This window comes from Cyphomyrmex costatus, unplaced genomic scaffold, assembly GCF_001594065.2.
Source record: "Cyphomyrmex costatus isolate MS0001 unplaced genomic scaffold, Ccosl1.0 scaffold76, whole genome shotgun sequence".
NCBI classification, from domain to species: Eukaryota; Metazoa; Arthropoda; class Insecta; order Hymenoptera; family Formicidae; genus Cyphomyrmex; species Cyphomyrmex costatus.
The window spans coordinates 1549687-1569291 of NW_017280333.1; the positions used below are offsets into that span (position 1 = coordinate 1549687).

Genomic DNA, 19605 nt, shown 5'->3' on the forward strand with positions numbered 1-19605 from the left:
GGCCAGTATAATCCAACCCTAAGAGAATCAACCAATCAAATGCTTCTCTTCCGTGAAGAAAAAAGCCCAAACACATGAAAAACTATATCCACACAACTTGCATAGCTGCATAAACGCATGTATAAAGAAAATTATCCAATCGCATTTCCCTTATAGAGATACACGTAAATGTGATTGGATAATTTTCATTATGCATAAGTTTATGTGGTTATGCAAATTTGTGTGAAAGCTATTTATAGCTTAATGCATAGTGCATAAACATAATGGGCCTTCTACAATAAACCGTTTTAAGCGGGGAGCACACACTTTTGCATAACGCATAAAGCATGTGCATAAGAAATTTCATTGGCCCATTTTCTTATGCATGAGTCAATGGACCAATCAAATTCTTTATGTATATGGTTTATGCGTTATGCAAAAGTGTGTGTTTCTCGCCTTATGCTGGATGCTTATTGGTCCAACAGTGTTATTATGCATTTCATGTGCGTTAGGCTTTAAGGATTAAGTTGGAAAACGTTTTGCTATTCGGTTGCGTTCTTCAGAAAATGCCGCTTTGCAACTGTTGTAAAATTCTTGAATACGGTTGGTTCTTACTTTTGATTACTTATGGTTCTAAATGTATAAATCAATCTATTGAAAAATTTTACAACATTTGCGAAGCTGCTTCTCTGCTGAACACAGCCATATCTTCGCTTTTTCTCTTTTCAACGCTCAAAAATGTGTGTATCGCATTTTAAGTTGCTAAATTTTTAGAGATTTCAAACAACACGAACAGACCTATTCATTCAAATGTCTCTAGAATCCTCGTGCTGCTAGTTACGGAACTATCAGGTAGAGGGAGTAAATGTAACTGTGAAGGACGACTTGGCGATGACGGTAATAGACGTTGGGAGGGGCAAAGAAGGTAGAGTGTGTTGGAAAGGGGGGATTGGCGGAACGACCGGCGTTTCGGAGTTCGGAGAGCGCGTATCGGTAGTTGCGAGACGAGGCAGTCGGTGACGGGTTGTGGTCGTCTAGTGCAGTATCGTAGTGAACGGTTTTCATCGCCTTTTCCTTCCCTCCCTTGTGTTCAAAAATGAGCTGGCAGGATTACGTTGATAAGCAGCTGCTCGCGTCTAGGTGTGTTACCAGAGCGGCGATCGCCGGACACGATGGCAATGTGTGGGCGAAATCTGAAGGCTTTGAAGTGAGTAGCAGCTCCAAAAGAATGTATCAAGAAACGGTAGACAGAGAGAGAGAGAGCGCGAGAGAGAGAGAGAGAGATAGAGAGAGAAGGCGAAAGAAAGAGTGAATGAGTGAGAGAAAGAGAGAGTGAGTGAGAGGGTGTGGAAAAGAGGGGTGGGGGGGCGGGAGGGAACGAGCGAGTGATAGTCGTGAAGCGAGAACAACTAGAAACGAGGGAGAAACAGGACAAATAGATTTGGTAGCACGCCCTCTCAATAAAAGGGAAAGTGCGCGGAATAAAGAGCCCTCCGATGAGGCATGGAAGCACGCTTTGTCGGCGCGAGGGAGAGAAGTGCGAAAGACAGAGTGTAAATGAGCGAGAAGGACAAGGGAGAGAGAGAGCGTGCGAGGGGGGGGGGGGGGGGGAAGAGGACAGATGCTCTGACGAGATTATCCGCACGGTTTTCGTTCGGAGGCTCATTCGGCCCGAGCACGAAACGAACCGGTTCAAACGAGTCAGCCGAACTGTGTAGCGCCCGCAATGCGCCGCGTGGTAATGTACGTCGACGATCGGCGACTTCTAACTCCGAAATGTAAATGCCACGTATATGATGTGCACGACACGATTGCCGGCCGGCCGGCCGGTCGGTCGGTCGGTCGGTCGGCCGCTGGCCAAATGGTCGGTCAGTTTAATCGGTCGATCGGTTTACTCGTTTAGTTGGTCGCTCGCTCGCTTCTGTTGCTATGAGACGCCTCGTATCACCGTCAGCGAAAATATTATCATATAACGTTCCGGCGGCAGGTCTTCACCGTCACGAAAATCCACGAAGGGACGATGAGCGGCTTGCGGAGCAGCGGCGGACATGTTCCACGCCATTTCTCGCGAAATACGCGACGGTAGAGTCGTGCGGAACGTCACGCGAGCACATCCTTGTCACCCTCGTTGGATGACCGAGCGACACGAAAATGTCTTCGGCACTACGGGCGTTACTTGCGTTCGCTCGCGCTGCCTTTGAGGATCGATTCTATGCCGAACGCGTCGAAAGGGTGTGGCGTGTACAGTGGCGGTAGCGGCAAGCCAGTTTTCACATTTAAAGTAGTCCGTTGTTTTCCGCCGGTTAGAAAATCTTTTAAATCTTATGTATGGTATTTCTCTGACGATGTGAATTCGTTCTCTCGATGCCCACGTATGCGAGCGTGAGGGATACGAATTCTACGACGGTGAATCATTTATGACTCCGCGTCGTCGAAGACGAGAGTTAAAAGATGGAAACACAATGAAGAAGTACAGACAATAGGAACAGGGAATAAGAGAATTTAACCTATCAGAAAGCGTTCATTCTACAGTATACATGATTACTGAATAGGTATAGGTTGAAATCCCTCTTCTTCTCTGTTCCTGCTACCTGTGCTCTTCATAAATCATTGCGCCTCCAACTTTGTACCCACGTGTGCGTGGCACCGAAATCGGAGAGCTCCGAAATTCTCGCATTTTCATCCCATACGTCCAATACTATCTAGATTGTGTCTCTCGAGAAGCCATGGATCTGTTTTCTGTGGCTGAATTGAGTGTACACCTTTGGCACTTAAAGTGAGATACATATATTTGATATTTGTTAAAAGAGAGAAAGAGAGTTCTAGTGCAGTTTAATGCAGAAACAGAGAACAGACCGAATATCTATAATGGTTTTTCGACGACGGCAACGATGACGCTTAACATGGCCGCGTTCGAACACGATTCAAGCTGGACACACAACGCGTTGTTGCATCGTCATGTAGAAATGGTTATGATAGTTCATATTCGTCAGCAATCACGAGGATTCTTAACAACTTTTACACACGATTTCGTTCGGAGCATCGACTTGATGTAGATTTTGGAGAACGTTTCTCTCCAAGGCTTGATAGACGAATGAACAGAATTTGTAGGTTATTTTAATGACAGTTACGTCGGCACGTGAATTTGCCGGATATACGTAGACTTTAATTCGAATATTTAAAAAATATTTCCAACATTTGTATTGTTAATATCGTTTATATTAACTTCTTTAAACCTGATGTACATTATAATGTACATTAAATTTGGAAACATCTTCCATTTAAATTATTTAATTCGAAATTACTTAAGATATAATCAGATTAGATATAAGTAATAATATATATATATATATATATATTGAAAAAAATAATTCAAATTTTGAAAAAAAATTAATTGTTTAGTATGAACTTACTTACAATTAGTAAGTTTTTTTTACATTGGATTTAAAAAAGTAAAAATTTTTTTTACACACTAGTTTGTTTTTATTCTAATACTTCCAATATATATATTTTTAAACTAATTTTTTTATTTTAATAGTTCAATTTAATTCAGGTTTGAAGGGACTTATTTACTTTTCGATTTATTCTTTGAGTTACAATTTCAGTTGAACATTAGCTTAAAGATGCTGCAGTGACAATTGAGTCTGATTGATGTCGATAAACTAATTCAAAAGTAGAACATACATTTAAAAAACATGTATATTTCTTACTTTATTATCTCCTATATATCGCATGAATTCAAATGCATACATTCAGATTGTACTCTTCCATTTGATTCTCTTGCTCCAAAATCATAAAAATTTCATTAAATATTTATTTAAATACAAAAAACAACTTCGTGCATGCGTGTGCGCTTGGAATTACATATTTATGTCGTATTAAAAAGTGACCTATGTAGTAACAAAAATATGTAATTTATATTATATTTTTTCATATAGATTTGTGATTTTCTGCAGCTATTTGTGATTTTTCTTTCATTCTGTAGAAACACGAAAAAATAGAAAATTATGAAATATGCGTTTCATCAATTTCACAGAACAGCACTCCCTTAAGGTGATCCCACATGGTTACTAATATTGATCAATAATATTAGGCTCGAAATCCTCAAAAAATTTTACATTTAAAATGAGGTAGATATTTATTTGGGGATTCAAAAAAAAAAGCGAAGACGCTGAGTGCAAAACATGCAAGCAATAGACTTATTGAATCAGTAATACTAACAATGTTACTATTTTCAGCATCAATATTTTTACAATCTTACGCGATCCGTATTATTGACATTATTAGTTTTACGTTGTAAACTGTCTGTACTGTGACATACTATGATATAAATCTTAAGAAACAGCATATACTTCTATAACAGTAGCACTACTTATAAAAAAAGAAGGGTCAGTTTCACAAATTTCGATTGACTTATATGATATAACTTATATTTATGATAAATTTCTTCACTTCCAGATAAATTGCAGATAACTTTATCCAGGAGATATCTCCTATTGTATTCTGAGAGATATCTTTTGGATAAAGGTTATTTAGAGGTGAAGAAGTTGGGCATTAATCAGCCGATTAAATATCGCCAACTGCAAGATTTGAAAATGTCTTTTTCTGACGGGCGGCGTCGAGTACTCATACGTTTGACTCGTATGATTTTTTTCGTGATTGAGAAATTTGCGTATAATGGAAATGGGAATGCAAAAAAGGACCTGTGTTATTATCCCATCGTTTTTCACAGCTGCTAGAAAATTAGGTTATGTTTTCAGTCTTGCAGTTGGCAATATTAAAATTCAATCGACCGATTAGCCTAATCAGAGTTGGTGAGACCGGCCCCAAAAGTGTAAACGATGATTTAGGGTAGAAGGTTGTTTTGTCTATGATACGGATTAGACGAAAATATTATATTGACATTCGATATATTGATGTATCGAATATTGACGCGCCCTCTTCAAACACTTATTATTACTGTCAATATCCCCATTACACAGCGATATTGCTCGGGAATCAAAATCCACATTACCGTCAATATTCTAATATCAATCTCCATCAATATTAACCACCCACGATCAGTAATTTTGTCAGTATATTTGTTAATACCGACATTATTATTAACTGTATATCACCTTTAAATACTCGTTCTGTCTGTGTCCATAATACATATATTGTATATTTTCCATGGTCTTCTAATAAATAAACGGAATTTAATGAATATTTATTATCAATCTCTAATAATTTATTTTTAATAAGCGGAGTTGTGTATATACACACACAATTACGTACATATGATACATTGATTCTCTGTCTTGCGTTTTAAAATAATATTCAACACGGTTGTAAATCATTTGAAAACTTTTTCAATATGTTTCACATCAGTTAAAATCAAAACTTTTAAAAATTTCTTCGTATAAATTCCGACAATTTACATGAAGACGTTTTTTGTATCTTCAATGAAACCATTAATATTAGGTTATATCGGAACAATATGCATTGCATCGTTTTCAGTTTAGGTGTGTGACTTAAATGCAACAAATTAAAAAAGAAATTTTGTGGTTCGATGAATCTCACAGTGAAAGTTTATATCCTGATTAGTACGCCATCCGCAGTTGCATTTTTGAAGCTTATTGCGATTTCTGTCGGTAAATTTATCATTAAGGTAACTGTTATTCGCAAAAGATCTTAGAACTATAGGGGAGGTCAGTCAATTTGGATAGGACTGGGCATATATTGGAAATACTTTTATTCGAAAAACGGTATTTTTGTAACACAATTTTATCTTGTATTTGATATTTAAAATACTAAAATTGACAATTAATCTTGTTGAATTATATGAAATAATAAAACTTTTAATCTTTCAAATTAAAATACGTAATACTTATTTTTATGTGCACTATTGAAATGCAAAATATAATAAGATACATTTGTATTACAAAAGCTAGGTTTTAAATGAAAGTATTTGAAATACATACCCAGCCTTGAATTTGGATAATTAACCTTCTTGGGTAATAGGATAATTTGATCTTCACAATTTTTCATTTTTATTTGAACGAGGAATTTTATTGTTATTGTAAAGTTTTGAAATATAATTTAAAACAAGCATATACATCGTTCTTATTCTAATACGATGTATCATCCTGATATGGTAGTATCATTCCTGGTTCTTTAACATTTGTAACTCCATTTTTAGAGAAAACACTTTCACCATAAACCTCACAAAACTGTCGGAAATCGGCTAACGTCTCACACATATTCCCTGAAAAATTAATTCTTTTGAAAAAATATCAAAAATTGAAAATATTATTTATTACTGGAACTCTTCCTAAAATCATCTAAAACTATGTATCTTTTAAAATCCCCTAAAAATCTGTAGTCAAAACTTGCGGAGGAGAAAATGGTCACAAAAAGGTAACAGGTCAATGGCCATTCTGGAAAGATATATTTACATGCATAAACTTGCATACAAAAACATCGAAATGTAAACGTTACGTCACCTTGTTTTTGCTTAGTGAAGATGCAACTTTTGATTTATTATTGTGTATTTTATACTATTTCATTAATATACACGTAATTTAAATATTTTATTTAAATTATGCAGATATTTGTAACTTTAGGTGAGTCCTGAGTGAGGCGGTACAAATTTTCGGCACTTTAGAATAAGCACATATAATAGTTTATGTAACGGTTTTTTCTAAAAGAGGCACGCACACTTGGCGCCTTTTTTTACCTTTTTTCTAAAGAGGTAAATTTGTTGTGATGAATATTTACGCTAAGGAAAGCTGTAACTTTTCCAGATGACTTCCGGGATATATATATATGTAAAATGATCTTCGCGTAGCTTAAGCATGATATCACGCTGTCACTGTGAATAAGAGATTTCTCTTTATTTTTAGGTAAGTAAAGAAGAACTCGCGAAATTAGTGCAGAGTTTCGAAGAGCAAGACATCCTGACGTCGTCCGGGGTTACCTTAGCTGGCAATAGGTACATCTACTTGTCAGGCACGGACCGTGTGATAAGGGCAAAACTCGGTAAAGTCGGCGTCCACTGCATGAAGACGACGCAAGCCGTAGTTGTCTCTCTATACGAGGATCCCATACAACCACAGCAAGCCGCATCTGTCGTTGAAAAACTGGGCGAATACCTCGTGTCCTGCGGCTATTAGGTCAGTATGCGACAACAACTTTCAGCTTGCTCAGCTTGAAGTAATCGTTGACATCGCAAACACTGTTAAATGTATAATGTCAAATTTAATCGAATATACGAGTCGCCACTGCTCCTAATAAATATATCGTTATTATAGACTAAAACGATAATTAAATTTGACACTATATTGTGTCAATTTACTACTATATATGTCAAATTAACACACTGTACTGTGTCAAATATAATTATTGTTTTAGTATGAAATAATGTAATGGAGTAGGAGTAGTGGCGACTGTTATCAGTCTAAATTTGATACCATAGATTTAATAGTGAAGAGTTAGCGCTTTATTATAGGAACTCAAAGCGGATGTAGAGTGAAACTTCTTATCAGTTAGAAAGTTCTCTATTACGAATTTTGGGAAATATTTATTTTTTTTATATATATTTTGTTTATAGAGAGAGAAATTCGATTTTGCCTTTCGTAAAGACAGCAAAATTATAAACCGTATTATTGCATTTTCTTTAAATTCATCTTTAACGGCCCTTTTCAACCATTCATGAATAAAAACTTCTGGCCTTGTTCTTTTTTTGCGCGCGCGACGTATGATAAAATTTAATTTCGAAAACAAACGAATTGAAGCAAAATGTATGTATGTATACATATCTTACTTCATTATTAATAATATTATTAATTATAAAAAAAATGCTGTATGTATTGTCTGAGTTATAATTTGCACATGATGGAATTTTTTTAAACACACACTTTTAAAAAATAATTTAAATATATTCAAATATCGAGAATTACTTTGAATATTATTCGAAACAGAAATTCTTAAAAATCTTGAAATTTTGAAAGTTTTGAATCTCTAGATAATATTTTTGCATTAAAAGTTTTTAAATATCTAGAATGTTGAAAATGAAATGGAACGAGTGAAATCAATTAAAAGAAGCGCCACTTGTGGTCAGATTTAGATGTTAGAATAATACATTTATATACGTATACAAATCTTACCATTACCGCATCTCTTATTAAGGGCATATTTTTGAGATAATTTAGAGACAAAAATCTTAATACAAAAAGTTTTGAGGATAGAATAGTTTCTAAATTATTAACGATTAAAGTTTATTAATTACAGAGTTGACATTTCGCGCACTCAGGCATGATAATATGACAAATAATAAAGATGCTCTTACGGGTGGGGGACTCTTTACATTGAGATTATCATATCAATATGCAATGATTTTTTTATTATTAAGAAATCGTTTTTGCTTGTATAGAATGTATTTGTACATTACATATACATATGTATGTAATCATATTGTGGAACGCATTACAAAATATTAATTCATTAGCGAGATATTAGATACGAAATGTGTCAGCTGTCGAGATAAATTTATAACTATAAATATATTTATTGTCCTGTATAAATATTTTTATGGTAATATTATAGGAATAGATTATTTTTGACATGAACAAAATTAAATATGTTGATTTTATATTAAATATTAGGTTATTCGGAAAATTCGTTTCAAATTTTTTAGCTCAAAATAGTATATTATACATTTAAAAAATTTGCGATTATACCATTCAATAGAGCAAAGCTTTAAAAATTTGATTTCTTAATTGCGGTACGATGATTTTTAACGGGGAGTTATGACAGCAATTAAAATTAAGATGTTCCTTTACTTAATTCGTGAATAACTCAGAAACAAAAAATCGTAGGAACATTTTTTAAAAATGATTACGTATGTTGGAAAGGCTTCCAACTTCCACGATAGGTAGTTGAAAATTTTTGTAAATTTTTTTTGGACACGTGAAAGATCCACAAAGTAAAAAGAAAAATCTTTTTTTAGCTCGTAGTTTTTATATGTAAAAATTACTATCAAACTGACAGAAACTTAAGAAATATAATAATCTCTCTTTCAAAAATAGAGATTTTCAAAACTTTAAAACCTTTTTTTTTATTTAAATTTTGTTCATTTTTTACGAAGATATTGTATATACAATTTTGAGTTATAAAATTGAAACAAACTTTCCGAACAATTTAATATGTTGAATAATAGGTTAAAATGTAAAATTTCATGTCTAATGCACTTATATTCAATTATCAATATACACATTTTTTAATGATTACTCTATTAAAAAAAAATTAAGAAGATAAAAATTGACGTAGATCATATCAATATCAAAAAGATGTTTATGTCATTAAAATTTACAAAGATAAATCGACACCATTTTTACTTATAATTAAAATAAGGAAGACTGAGGCACTATAACATGGGTCATTGACTATTTAGAGTAATTGGAGAATTTAGGTTAGTGTACAACTGGTATCGTACGATTGTTACCTGGTTGCATACATATACTACATATCTGAATGACGGCGATTCACTTCCGTTATCTTTGCATACACATGCCGTTAAAGATTTTCGTGCACAAGTAAATTATTTTACCACTTATAGAATTATTTAAATATTGTGTCCTGTCGTCGCTCTCACTTTGTGTTATAAAGTGTACGCAAAGCAAGGGCCATCACACACTAAAATATGGGTTAGATTTTCTTTGGGGAGAGGGAGAAGGCGGCACATACTGCCTCCACGTATACACTTTACGATGCGAATCAAGAGGAGAGATGTGAGGTAGTTCTCAATATTGTACATACAGCAGAAATGAGACGTTATTTCTTAAACTTTTTCGTTTATAACTTTTTAACGAGTAACGAGCGACAGCTAAAACTTGTTGGAGGTCACTCAGAGTCATAACCTTGACAATATTGTCAAGATCAACTTGATCGAGTATCCGTTATATTGTAAATAATTACAATGATTTTTTTTTTTAGAAAAATGCCATATGATACACGATTTACGTCCTTCATGCGCTGTCTCATTTTGGTCAGCATATATCTTTGCTTTTATCCTTTATATCCAGGTTGAATATTGTAATAATAGTATTGTAATATTAGTTTTAGAGATTTTCGTATCTCAACGTTTTGAAATACACACTATGCTGTACACGATAAAAAACGAAATTCAAGCAATTCTAACGATCTTCTCTCTCTTAAACTACTTATATATAAGTAGTATAGAGTAATTATTCCGGGTATTTACCGCGTGAGAATTTGCGCCACAGAAATAAAAAAAATGGAATGAGTGGGGGGTGATATAATATTAATAAAGTTACTGTCAGCTGAATCGATTTGTCAATGTAGTGAATAGGGCAATCACATATCATAATTCACAAAATGATTATTATAGAAATTAGAATAGAGCAATACAAATGAGCAAAAAATTGATTTTTTCATCAAAGGTAAAAATCCGCTTAAAATTTAGGTAATGATTTATTGTAGAAAGCTCATAAAATCACTACTAATTTAAAAATTATTATATTTCCGATATTCGTATTACGATTTTTATCTCTAAATTAGCTTCAGAATACTTAAAAGAAAATGCGGTAGTGGCGGGACATACTATATATATTCTAATAAATTCTCAGAAATTGAATGTGAGACTATGCTTGACAGAGAACAAAATAATATAAAGCGTGTTATATATACATATAAGATATATTATACATAGATTTATATATATACATACATATATAAATGTTATGTATGTATATATCATATATATATAATTTTCAAAAATAAAATGTTATACGTGTATATACATAAATATATACCTATATGAAATATGTATATAAAAAAACGTATTTTCAAAATATTGAACAATCTTTTGATATTTCAAATACGTTTAAGAGTTTTTAATTTTTTATTTATTATATTGTGAAACATTCGAAATTATTTTAAATTTTATATGTTCAAAATGATTCAAAACGTTTTGCATTAGGTCCATCACTATCCGTGCGACATGTTGGATTAACGCGACGTTTATTCATGATTACTCTCGTACGATCGCTTCGATTTAACCAGTAAGCTTGCATCCCACGTCGCTACGCGTTTATCATTATCGGTTTGTCATTCAATACTCGTCCCGTGGACATTCGCACACACTCCTATTGTGCCGATGTGCGTTTTCCTGAGCGCTTGTCAAAATGCTTCTACAATTGGAAAAACTGTTTTCCCTTTGGTCGGATTGTTTCAAGTATTCATGTGTATTTACGTTCATGTAATTCACGTAAATTGTAATCGACAGCAATCCAGAAATATGAAAATACAAAAAGTTTACATTTACGAACAAACACAGGAAAATATCAACCAAATGATAAAGTTCCTTGCATGCTCTAAACTGTAAATAAAAAGAATTTAGATAAAACCAAATAATGAGATTGCATTATAACACTTGTAAAAATGACCGAAAGCTTAGGCTAATCTGCCTTGATAGTAAATAAATAGTCCTAAAAGGCATATGAAGTTCGCTTAACGCGCATGCGAAGTCTATTTTTATTTCACGTGCCGTTTACAACTATTTATTTACCTGGTTAATCCGATAATCATATAACTACCATATAACATAAACGTAAATATACATTATTTACCTATATATTATGTAGTAATTATATTCATGGTTTGCTGAGATGGCAAGTAAGGATAGCTTTCGGCCATTTTTACAAGTGTCTTAAAGCGATCCGATTATTTTGTTTTATCTACATTCTCTTTATTTATAAAAGATTTCTGGTATTCAATGCTATTACTTCTCAATCTATAGAATAAAATAAGATCGATTCAAAGACAATCATATTTATTCTTTAGAGAAGAATATTTTATTTTTAAATGAAAATTTCTAAAATTTAGAATAAAATATTCTTTATTTAAATTAAATTAAATATTGATCTGAAAAAGAAATCTATTTTCTTAATAGAAACAAATTTAGAAAAATTCTCTTCTTATGGGAAGAATGCAAAATGTTAGGGACCGAAAATTAAGTTGTAGACCTAATAAAACTGAATAAAGACTTATTGTAAGAATATATAAACTTAATTTATTGTATTTATATCATACTTGTCTCAAGACAAGATGTTGATCTTATTTTATTCGAGAGAGAGAGTAAAATAAAAATTATAATTTTTTCAATATATTGATTTAATCTTAATATAGTTATAATTTTATACAGAGTTAAGTTAAGATCAAGTACGTCAGGAATTTTTTTTTCTAGGTACCACAAATCCTTTCTGAGAGTGCATATATATGAAATTTTAACGTCTCATTTCTTCATGACGTCACGATTTAATATGACTGCACAGCGACTACTCAGGATACTTAATTACATTTAACACACACACACACACACACACACACGCGCGCGCGCGCGAGTATAACGCTTTATTTATGCACAAAAATTGTTAACTTCAGATAGTTCGTTCACAAACTATTGCGCATAAATATTAAAATTATACAAATATTAAAATTGAGAAAGCACGTTTATTTACTAGTTTTATTATGTATATTAAGCTCCCTGATTCGCTGTTTATACATATATAGCATACAACTTGTGACATCAGAAGCAAAACATAAAAATTTTTCTTGTAAAACGTCGAAGTAAGATATTTTTTTCATATTTTATTACTTTCGGTATGTTATACTGTAAAAAATAAAATATTAATTTTAACTTAAGGACGTTGAGTGGACTTTCTGAGACATGCAAAAATGTTAACATTTTTATGTTAATTTTAAGTGTACTTTTTACAAGACTAAACTAAAATTAAATAAATTAATTACAGAGTACTAAAGAAGAAAATCATATCTTTGCGAAAAGATTCGAAAAACAAGATTAACAATAAGTATAGTTTTAAAAAGAAAAAATCATAAAATGTAAAAAGAAAAATACGTTTTTCTTTATTTCTTATTTAGTTTTATGAACTATAATTATTTCAATGGAAGTAGAAGTATTTTGAGATACGCTCATCGAATGACATCATCACCGGATAGTAGCAGCTCTCCAGTTTTCTGAAAATAGCTACTATTTCTGTTTCTTTTCGTGCATTTGTCTTTACATTTTATTACAAAAGTTAGAATTTTTAGCATTTCAAAATAATGAAATATTAATTTTATAAAATATTGATTAAATATTTTGCAAAAAATATCATTTTTTTTACTTATGATTTTATGCGAAGTATGTTAGCTAACGATCGTCTTTCACATTTTTACTTTAAAAAAATATTTTTTATAAATAAAATTATTTTTGTCAATAAAATATTTAATTTCAAATTGGTGAAAAACTTATGAATTTATGATCCAGGTCCAAGCTAGTTTTTTAATTTAAGTATCTCATTTGTGAACAGTCAAGTAAAATACTGCTATAAAATACGGCGTTTATTAGGGAAAGGTTCAAAAAATGAATTCAGCTATAATTGAAAATCTTATATAGTGTCATCGATGTTATTAGAATCTTCCCAATCGAAGGAACGAAGAATAAAAGATTTTAGTGACACAAAACGAAGTTCGGCGCTTGACTTTCAGGCGACGCAAGACGACACGCGAATTCCGTGTGACTCACGGACGGATAATTCTCGGCAAGCGTTTTAGCTTGATATCAGTTTACGTCGATGACTAATCACGTCACTTGTGCATTTGTTTGTGTCTCTAGGTGGCAATATAGTGACAAACATTTTTTCTAAGAATGATTGAGAGACAAATCTCTTTGCACATTTTTATGGATAATTACTCAATTGCATTCGAGTTTGCGCACGTCGCATATTCATTTTTGACGATATTAATCGAAAACGAATACAAAATATGAGTAATTTAATTTTTACTATCAAGAATAACATGTAAATTTATTAAGTATATGATTCATGTACAGAAAAAATATTTGATTTTTGTAGAGAACACAGTTTGCTGTCATTAGTCTCTCTGTAAAAAGTAAAAATTGATTAAGAATACAAATTTTGTGTTTGTTGAAAATAGTTTTATGTTAATTCCTTGTATAAATTATTTTAGCTGTAGTAACAAATTGTTTTACTTCGGTAGCAAAATATATTTATTTTAGTAGCAGATTACTTCAGAGTACATTCATTTTTATATATAAACAAAATTATTCAATAAATTGCACTTTTTAGTAATTCCTATTGTTTGTATGGTAATATGAAATTAATAATAAAATTTTCACATCAAACATGTAATGACAATTACGACTTTATATGCACTAGTGCGTCAAACCAAATTCATTATTAATTATATAAATACAAAGAAATTACATTTGCGATTACATGTAAAAGCGCAAGCATTTCGAAAATATATATAGGTTTTCTTTTTTTCTTTTTCATTGCAAAAATTGCGAATAGATTAGGAAAACTCATTCAAAAAATCAGTTATTTGATAAAATGTTCTTAAAAAAGTCATAAATTAAAATTATTGAACTATTAAGGAAAAAGGCCTATATAGTCGCAATTAGTGCTTAATAATTATAGGGCCTGAACGTTTGTGCACGATTACGGAGTGCGCGCGCGTAGAACTGCTGTACGCGCGAGTGAGCCAGTACTTGCTAAAGCGAGATAGCAACATATTGACTGGCAGACTGGCGCATGGCCTACTCAATACATTTTAAACGAAGCGCGAAGCGGTTCTCCGCGCGTATGTGTGATCGTGTGCACGAACGTCTGGACTCTATCAATTAATTATAAAAAAAAAAAATATTTCTATGTGTACGTTTTAAATACATCTTTTCAATTTTTTAAATTGCGCACCGATTACTGTCGGAAATGCAATCATAGATTGAAATAATAATCTCACAAATATTAAATTGATTGTCAGTTTTAATCATAATGTTAGTAATTAATTTTACTCGATGTGCACTATATAGCCGAAGTGAAGATAATTTTATTCATTATGATATTTTAAGAATCAAATTGTCAAATCTGACTCTTTTTAGTATAATTTTCTAAAACATAATATTAAGTCTTATGACAAAATATTGCTTTTATGAGGCAAAATATGATTTAGCTTGCAAAGTTTTTTTTTCACCGCATAATCACAAACTTGACAATCACAAAAATGAATGAGTGCAGAAACGAGTGTAGGCTGACGTCCCATAATCTATTAACCTGCAACATAATCTTGCTTTCTGTTACAGTAACCTCTGGGACCCAACATAAATATCTAATATTAATAATAAACGATACGATCGATTATTTTAATGAACAGCGAATGGAACATGCGCCATACCGCACGAGTTGCCCCGGAATTGCCGCACGCCCTGCCGCGCGACTCACGATGAAAATGCAGCGACAACAGCAGCAACAAATACATAGCCGAGAACAGCGCATCTACCATTACTGCTCCAGTCATTATTCTTTTCGCAATTTTTGTTTCTTTGACGTGACGTAGAGAACGGAAAGGAAGGCACGCGCGAGTTCATGTTGAATATTGCTGAGTAAACGCATGTACCATACGTAAACAACGACGCACCTTTCTTCCTCTCCCTCTTTTTCCCATGCTTTTTATCGTAGAAACCTGTGTTGCTTCTCTCTTCTCCTTTCGTTCTCCGTTCTCTTGTCTTCTCGGTCATACACGTATACGTACTTAAGCATCGTAGATACGTGTGAATACAGAATAGATACGCGTGTCTCGTGTTCTGTCATCGTGTTATGTCCTGTGACGCGTACGAGCGTCGGAGATTGTGGGGAAACTTCGGCGTCTTATCGATATCGATACTAATATCGATGTCATTTGCCACATCTGCTCTCTATCTGCTCCCAACCCCTGTATAATCGCGCAGCAATGCGAGTCTCGACGGCTGTGACGCGCGAGAGAAACGTGAGATCACATCTTAGACGCCGACGCGTCGCAAGGAGTGATGACGAGGATCAATGGTGGTTTTGACGATAGATCGGTGGGAGAACCGCCGTTATCCGTGTGAGAGCTAATGACGCACGTCACGAGACGTCATCGACATCATAGTGCTGAAATATAATAGCTACGTTTAGCAGAGAAAATCAGTTAACGCTTAGTGAGTTTTTAATATGATTGGTTCTTGCCTTTATATAATTCTTTACTGGATCTAATTGTAAATGTAGCAACCAATCATAGACTACGTTTACACAGCACTTTTAATCGGATTTAATAACATCTGCAGTTATGGACTAACTGGCTAATCATAGTTATTCCTCTGAAGAATGGAATAACTGTATTAGTTTTTAACTATGGATGTTAATAAACCCGGTTAAGAGTGTGTTTGCGTACACATAGTCATATTTAAAGAATTATTAAGCATTACTGATTAGTTTTCTTTGCTGAACGCAGCAGAGAAAACTCATAATACTGAAATAAGTACTGACGCTAGTTTCTCGGGTAAATGTTAAGAATACTCCAGTCACCTTAAATTTTTATATGAAAACCATAGCTGCAGTGTGTGCTCGCATCGCAGTATTTCGTGGCTGACAAATTTCCAAGCAGATTTCTTAACCCATCAACTTTAACGATTGATATCTCAATTCACAGGATAGAGCGACGCTTCGTTCAAATCTATTTTTACGGAAAAGCGCACCAATTAAGTATACTTTTATCATAATTTAAGATAACCGGGGTATTTTAATACTTACCAATTCTCTCACGATTCGACAAAGAGGATTCTATATGGTATTCGTTTTTTTAATGCAATCTGGTTAAAAGTTTCATTACTATAGATTGGATTACACGCCGAATTGTCTCTAATGAGGGATGTGTGCCGTATCAAATTGAAATGAAAGATTAAATTAAATTAAAATTATACTTTAGTGAAATACATTTAACATCATAGTGTGTGTATATATATTACATATATATATATATATATATATATATATATATATATATATATATATATATATATACTACGTATACTACTAAACGTTAACTTTTTACGAGAATGTATCCTACTATTATTTACTGCACTACTATTATTTACGCTCAAAAAAGACTAAAATACCACTTGGAACACTCTCGAATCACTTTTAGCGTTTCCCCTTGGAATGTATTAGATATAGTTCTGCATCGCACTAGTTGCGTGTAAGCACTACACTATGCTGAAGTTGTGTACACCATAATGTATCCTATTTCATTAATGCATTAAACTTATGCTTCTGTTTGATTTCTATTTTCATACTTTAAATGTCACACTCGCTCTACACTGGTCCTTTAAAACGGTGTAGCAAATTGTACATTGTACATAAAACATGCATTACATCATAGCCACGGAAACACGTTATACCGAATTAGTTTGCCTATTATCAGTCATGAAAACTCATTACATTAAGTGTTATACTGATGGGCGATAATACAGCCAAGGGAAAGTGCTATTAATGAAAGCGACTGTAGAGCGATAGAGCTGTGCTCGTTCCAGTATTAATATTTTAGCATCATAGATATTCGTGAACGATGCAAGTGCACGGTTCTTTGATTGAAAAAGCGTGGCATATGATGATCTTTTGCACAACGATGTCACTATTATATGGATTCAGTAATGGTGAGGTAGACAAATCAGATCTGGAACCTGGCATGCCTTTGTCATCAAAAGATTAAGGCCCGACCAGCGTTATTTTAACTTTAAGCGAGGTTCCAAACTCTTTTTTTATCTCACCCTCTCTTTCTTTCGATTTTAGATCGATTGCACCAACGTTACTTTATCTTTAAACGGAACTTAAAACTTTCTTCCTCTATGTTTATTTCTCTCGGCTTCAAAAAGAGAGAGAGCAAGCTCTAAGTTTTGTTTAAAATCAAAATAATGTTGGTGCAATCGGCCCTTAAAGAAAGAGAGTTTTAAGCTGAAAATAAAATCGGATCTAAAAAGGGCGAATTGCAATGGATCATAACGTGAGTGAAGATTCGCTATGGGATGAATGACAATTTTTAATGCGATGTCGCATCGTTCTTCATTTCTTGCGTTACACGCGTTTGGTTTCTTTTTTGGAAAAGGAGGAGTCACCAATATATTCTGCGAGAAATCAAGTTATTATGCTTGAATTTATCGAAGATAATTATTTTGTCACTGTTTGTGAAGAATATATGTATCAAATATTGTTTAAAAATAATATGTTGTACGCGAAAACAATCGATTTCATCTTGTATCATATATTTAACACACAAAGTGTAGACAGTTGCTTATTTGCTTCATTGCTTCATGCATTCACGCGTGTATGAAGAAAAATACATCAAGCGACAAATATCAGAAAGAGAGAGAGAGAGAGAGAGAGAGAGAGAGAGAGAGAGAGAGAGAGAGAGAGAGAGAGAAGAGAGAGAGAGAGACAGAGAGCGAGAGAAAGAAATAATGATAATAAATAATAAATTGTTGTGTGTTTAGGCTTACTATCTTTTTTGTAGAGCACGATAGGATGAACATGTGCGCGAGATAGAGAGAGGGAACACGCATGCGCAAGCAGAGCGAGTGCTCGCAGGTGTGTGCGTGTGCGTGTGTGTGTGTGCGTGTGCGTGTGTGTGACGCAGGTTTGTTCCTATCAAAGCTCTTACTCACTTCAACGCGCTCGTTGGAGTAACAGCTATGATAGGAGCATGTTGAAGCATGCGATGCGAACAAACCTCTTTAGATAGTATACAACATCCATAACGTCTATGAACGTTCTATGAATATTTGTACATTTTTAGAACATTCTATGAACGTTTTTAGAAATTCTATGCTGTATGGGTCGTGATTGATTGAGAGTGAGAGAGAAAAATAGAGAATGATCGATAAAACGAATTTTGAAAATAAACAGCGAGGTAATGAGAAGAAGGAAAAGTAAACAGGAAAATGTAGAGAAAAAAGGGAGAGGAAAAGATAGAAATGTGTGTATTCGCGCGCACATAATAGTGAGAGGGAGAGAGAAGATGTGACAAGGTAGCAAGAACGGAGATATGATGCTGCGATAACGATAGCGATGACGATAATGATGATGATAAAATGATGACAATGTGAGTATGCGGCAGCGGGTGATACGGCATGGATTGGCCGCAATCCTGGCCGCCTCCCCCATTTCCCAAGAATTGATACGGTCCTTTTAGCTATTTACTGTCTTTATTATTGCTATGTGTAAGAAAAATAAAACAAAATGGCGAACGATGTGTCATAAACTGCTGAGATTTTTATCGACAAGACGGTGTGTGTGAGAGAGAGAGAGATATATATATATACGCAAAAAAAGAACACATCCACATCAGCGTATATATAAACATATACACATATTACATGTACACATATTGCCTCATTTACAAATGCATGTGAGAATAAAGAAAATTATACGGCAGATGCATTCGCAGGTATATCGATAGTGGAATTTTTCAAAGGGGTCCATCGAATGAGCCTAATATCGAAACGTTTGAGTGGAAAATAGCAGCGTGAGAAGTGAGTGATGAGATAAAACTTTTTCTCGATTAATTTATATATTTGTGTAGAAATGGCGGCCTGGTTTTGCCATGCGTTGTACGAGAGAATACTGAAATATTAATTAATACTTAATGTCTCGCGATTTTATTAGATATTTCACTGTTTTATATTACATTACATATTAATATAAAAATATATTAAATTTTGTTATAATTTGATATATACTTATGTACAAGACCACA

The 19605-nt window shown here is 33.4% G+C and overlaps 1 protein-coding gene across 1 annotated transcript; it reads left to right on the top strand.

Annotated features, from left to right (window-relative positions):
* The first annotated feature begins 955 nt into the window (after nt 1-955).
* chic (profilin chickadee) lies at nt 956-16804 on the top strand. Its single transcript, XM_018548973.1, has 3 exons — nt 956-1186; nt 6861-7130; nt 15140-16804. Exons 1-2 carry the CDS (start codon nt 1076-1078, stop codon nt 7128-7130), a joined length of 381 nt encoding a protein of 126 aa, XP_018404475.1. The 5' UTR covers nt 956-1075; the 3' UTR covers nt 15140-16804.
* The last annotated feature ends 2801 nt before the right edge of the window (nt 16805-19605 follow it).

Bases quoted from the DNA above. Each gene is read 5' to 3' on its own strand.
- chic (XM_018548973.1), top strand. From the start codon at position 1,076: ATGAGCTGGCAGGATTACGTTGATAAGCAGCTGCTCGCGTCTAGGTGT. The intron at 1,187-6,860 runs GTGAGTAGCAGC...CTTTATTTTTAG, and splicing joins CGAAATCTGAAGGCTTTGAA to GTAAGTAAAGAAGAACTCGC.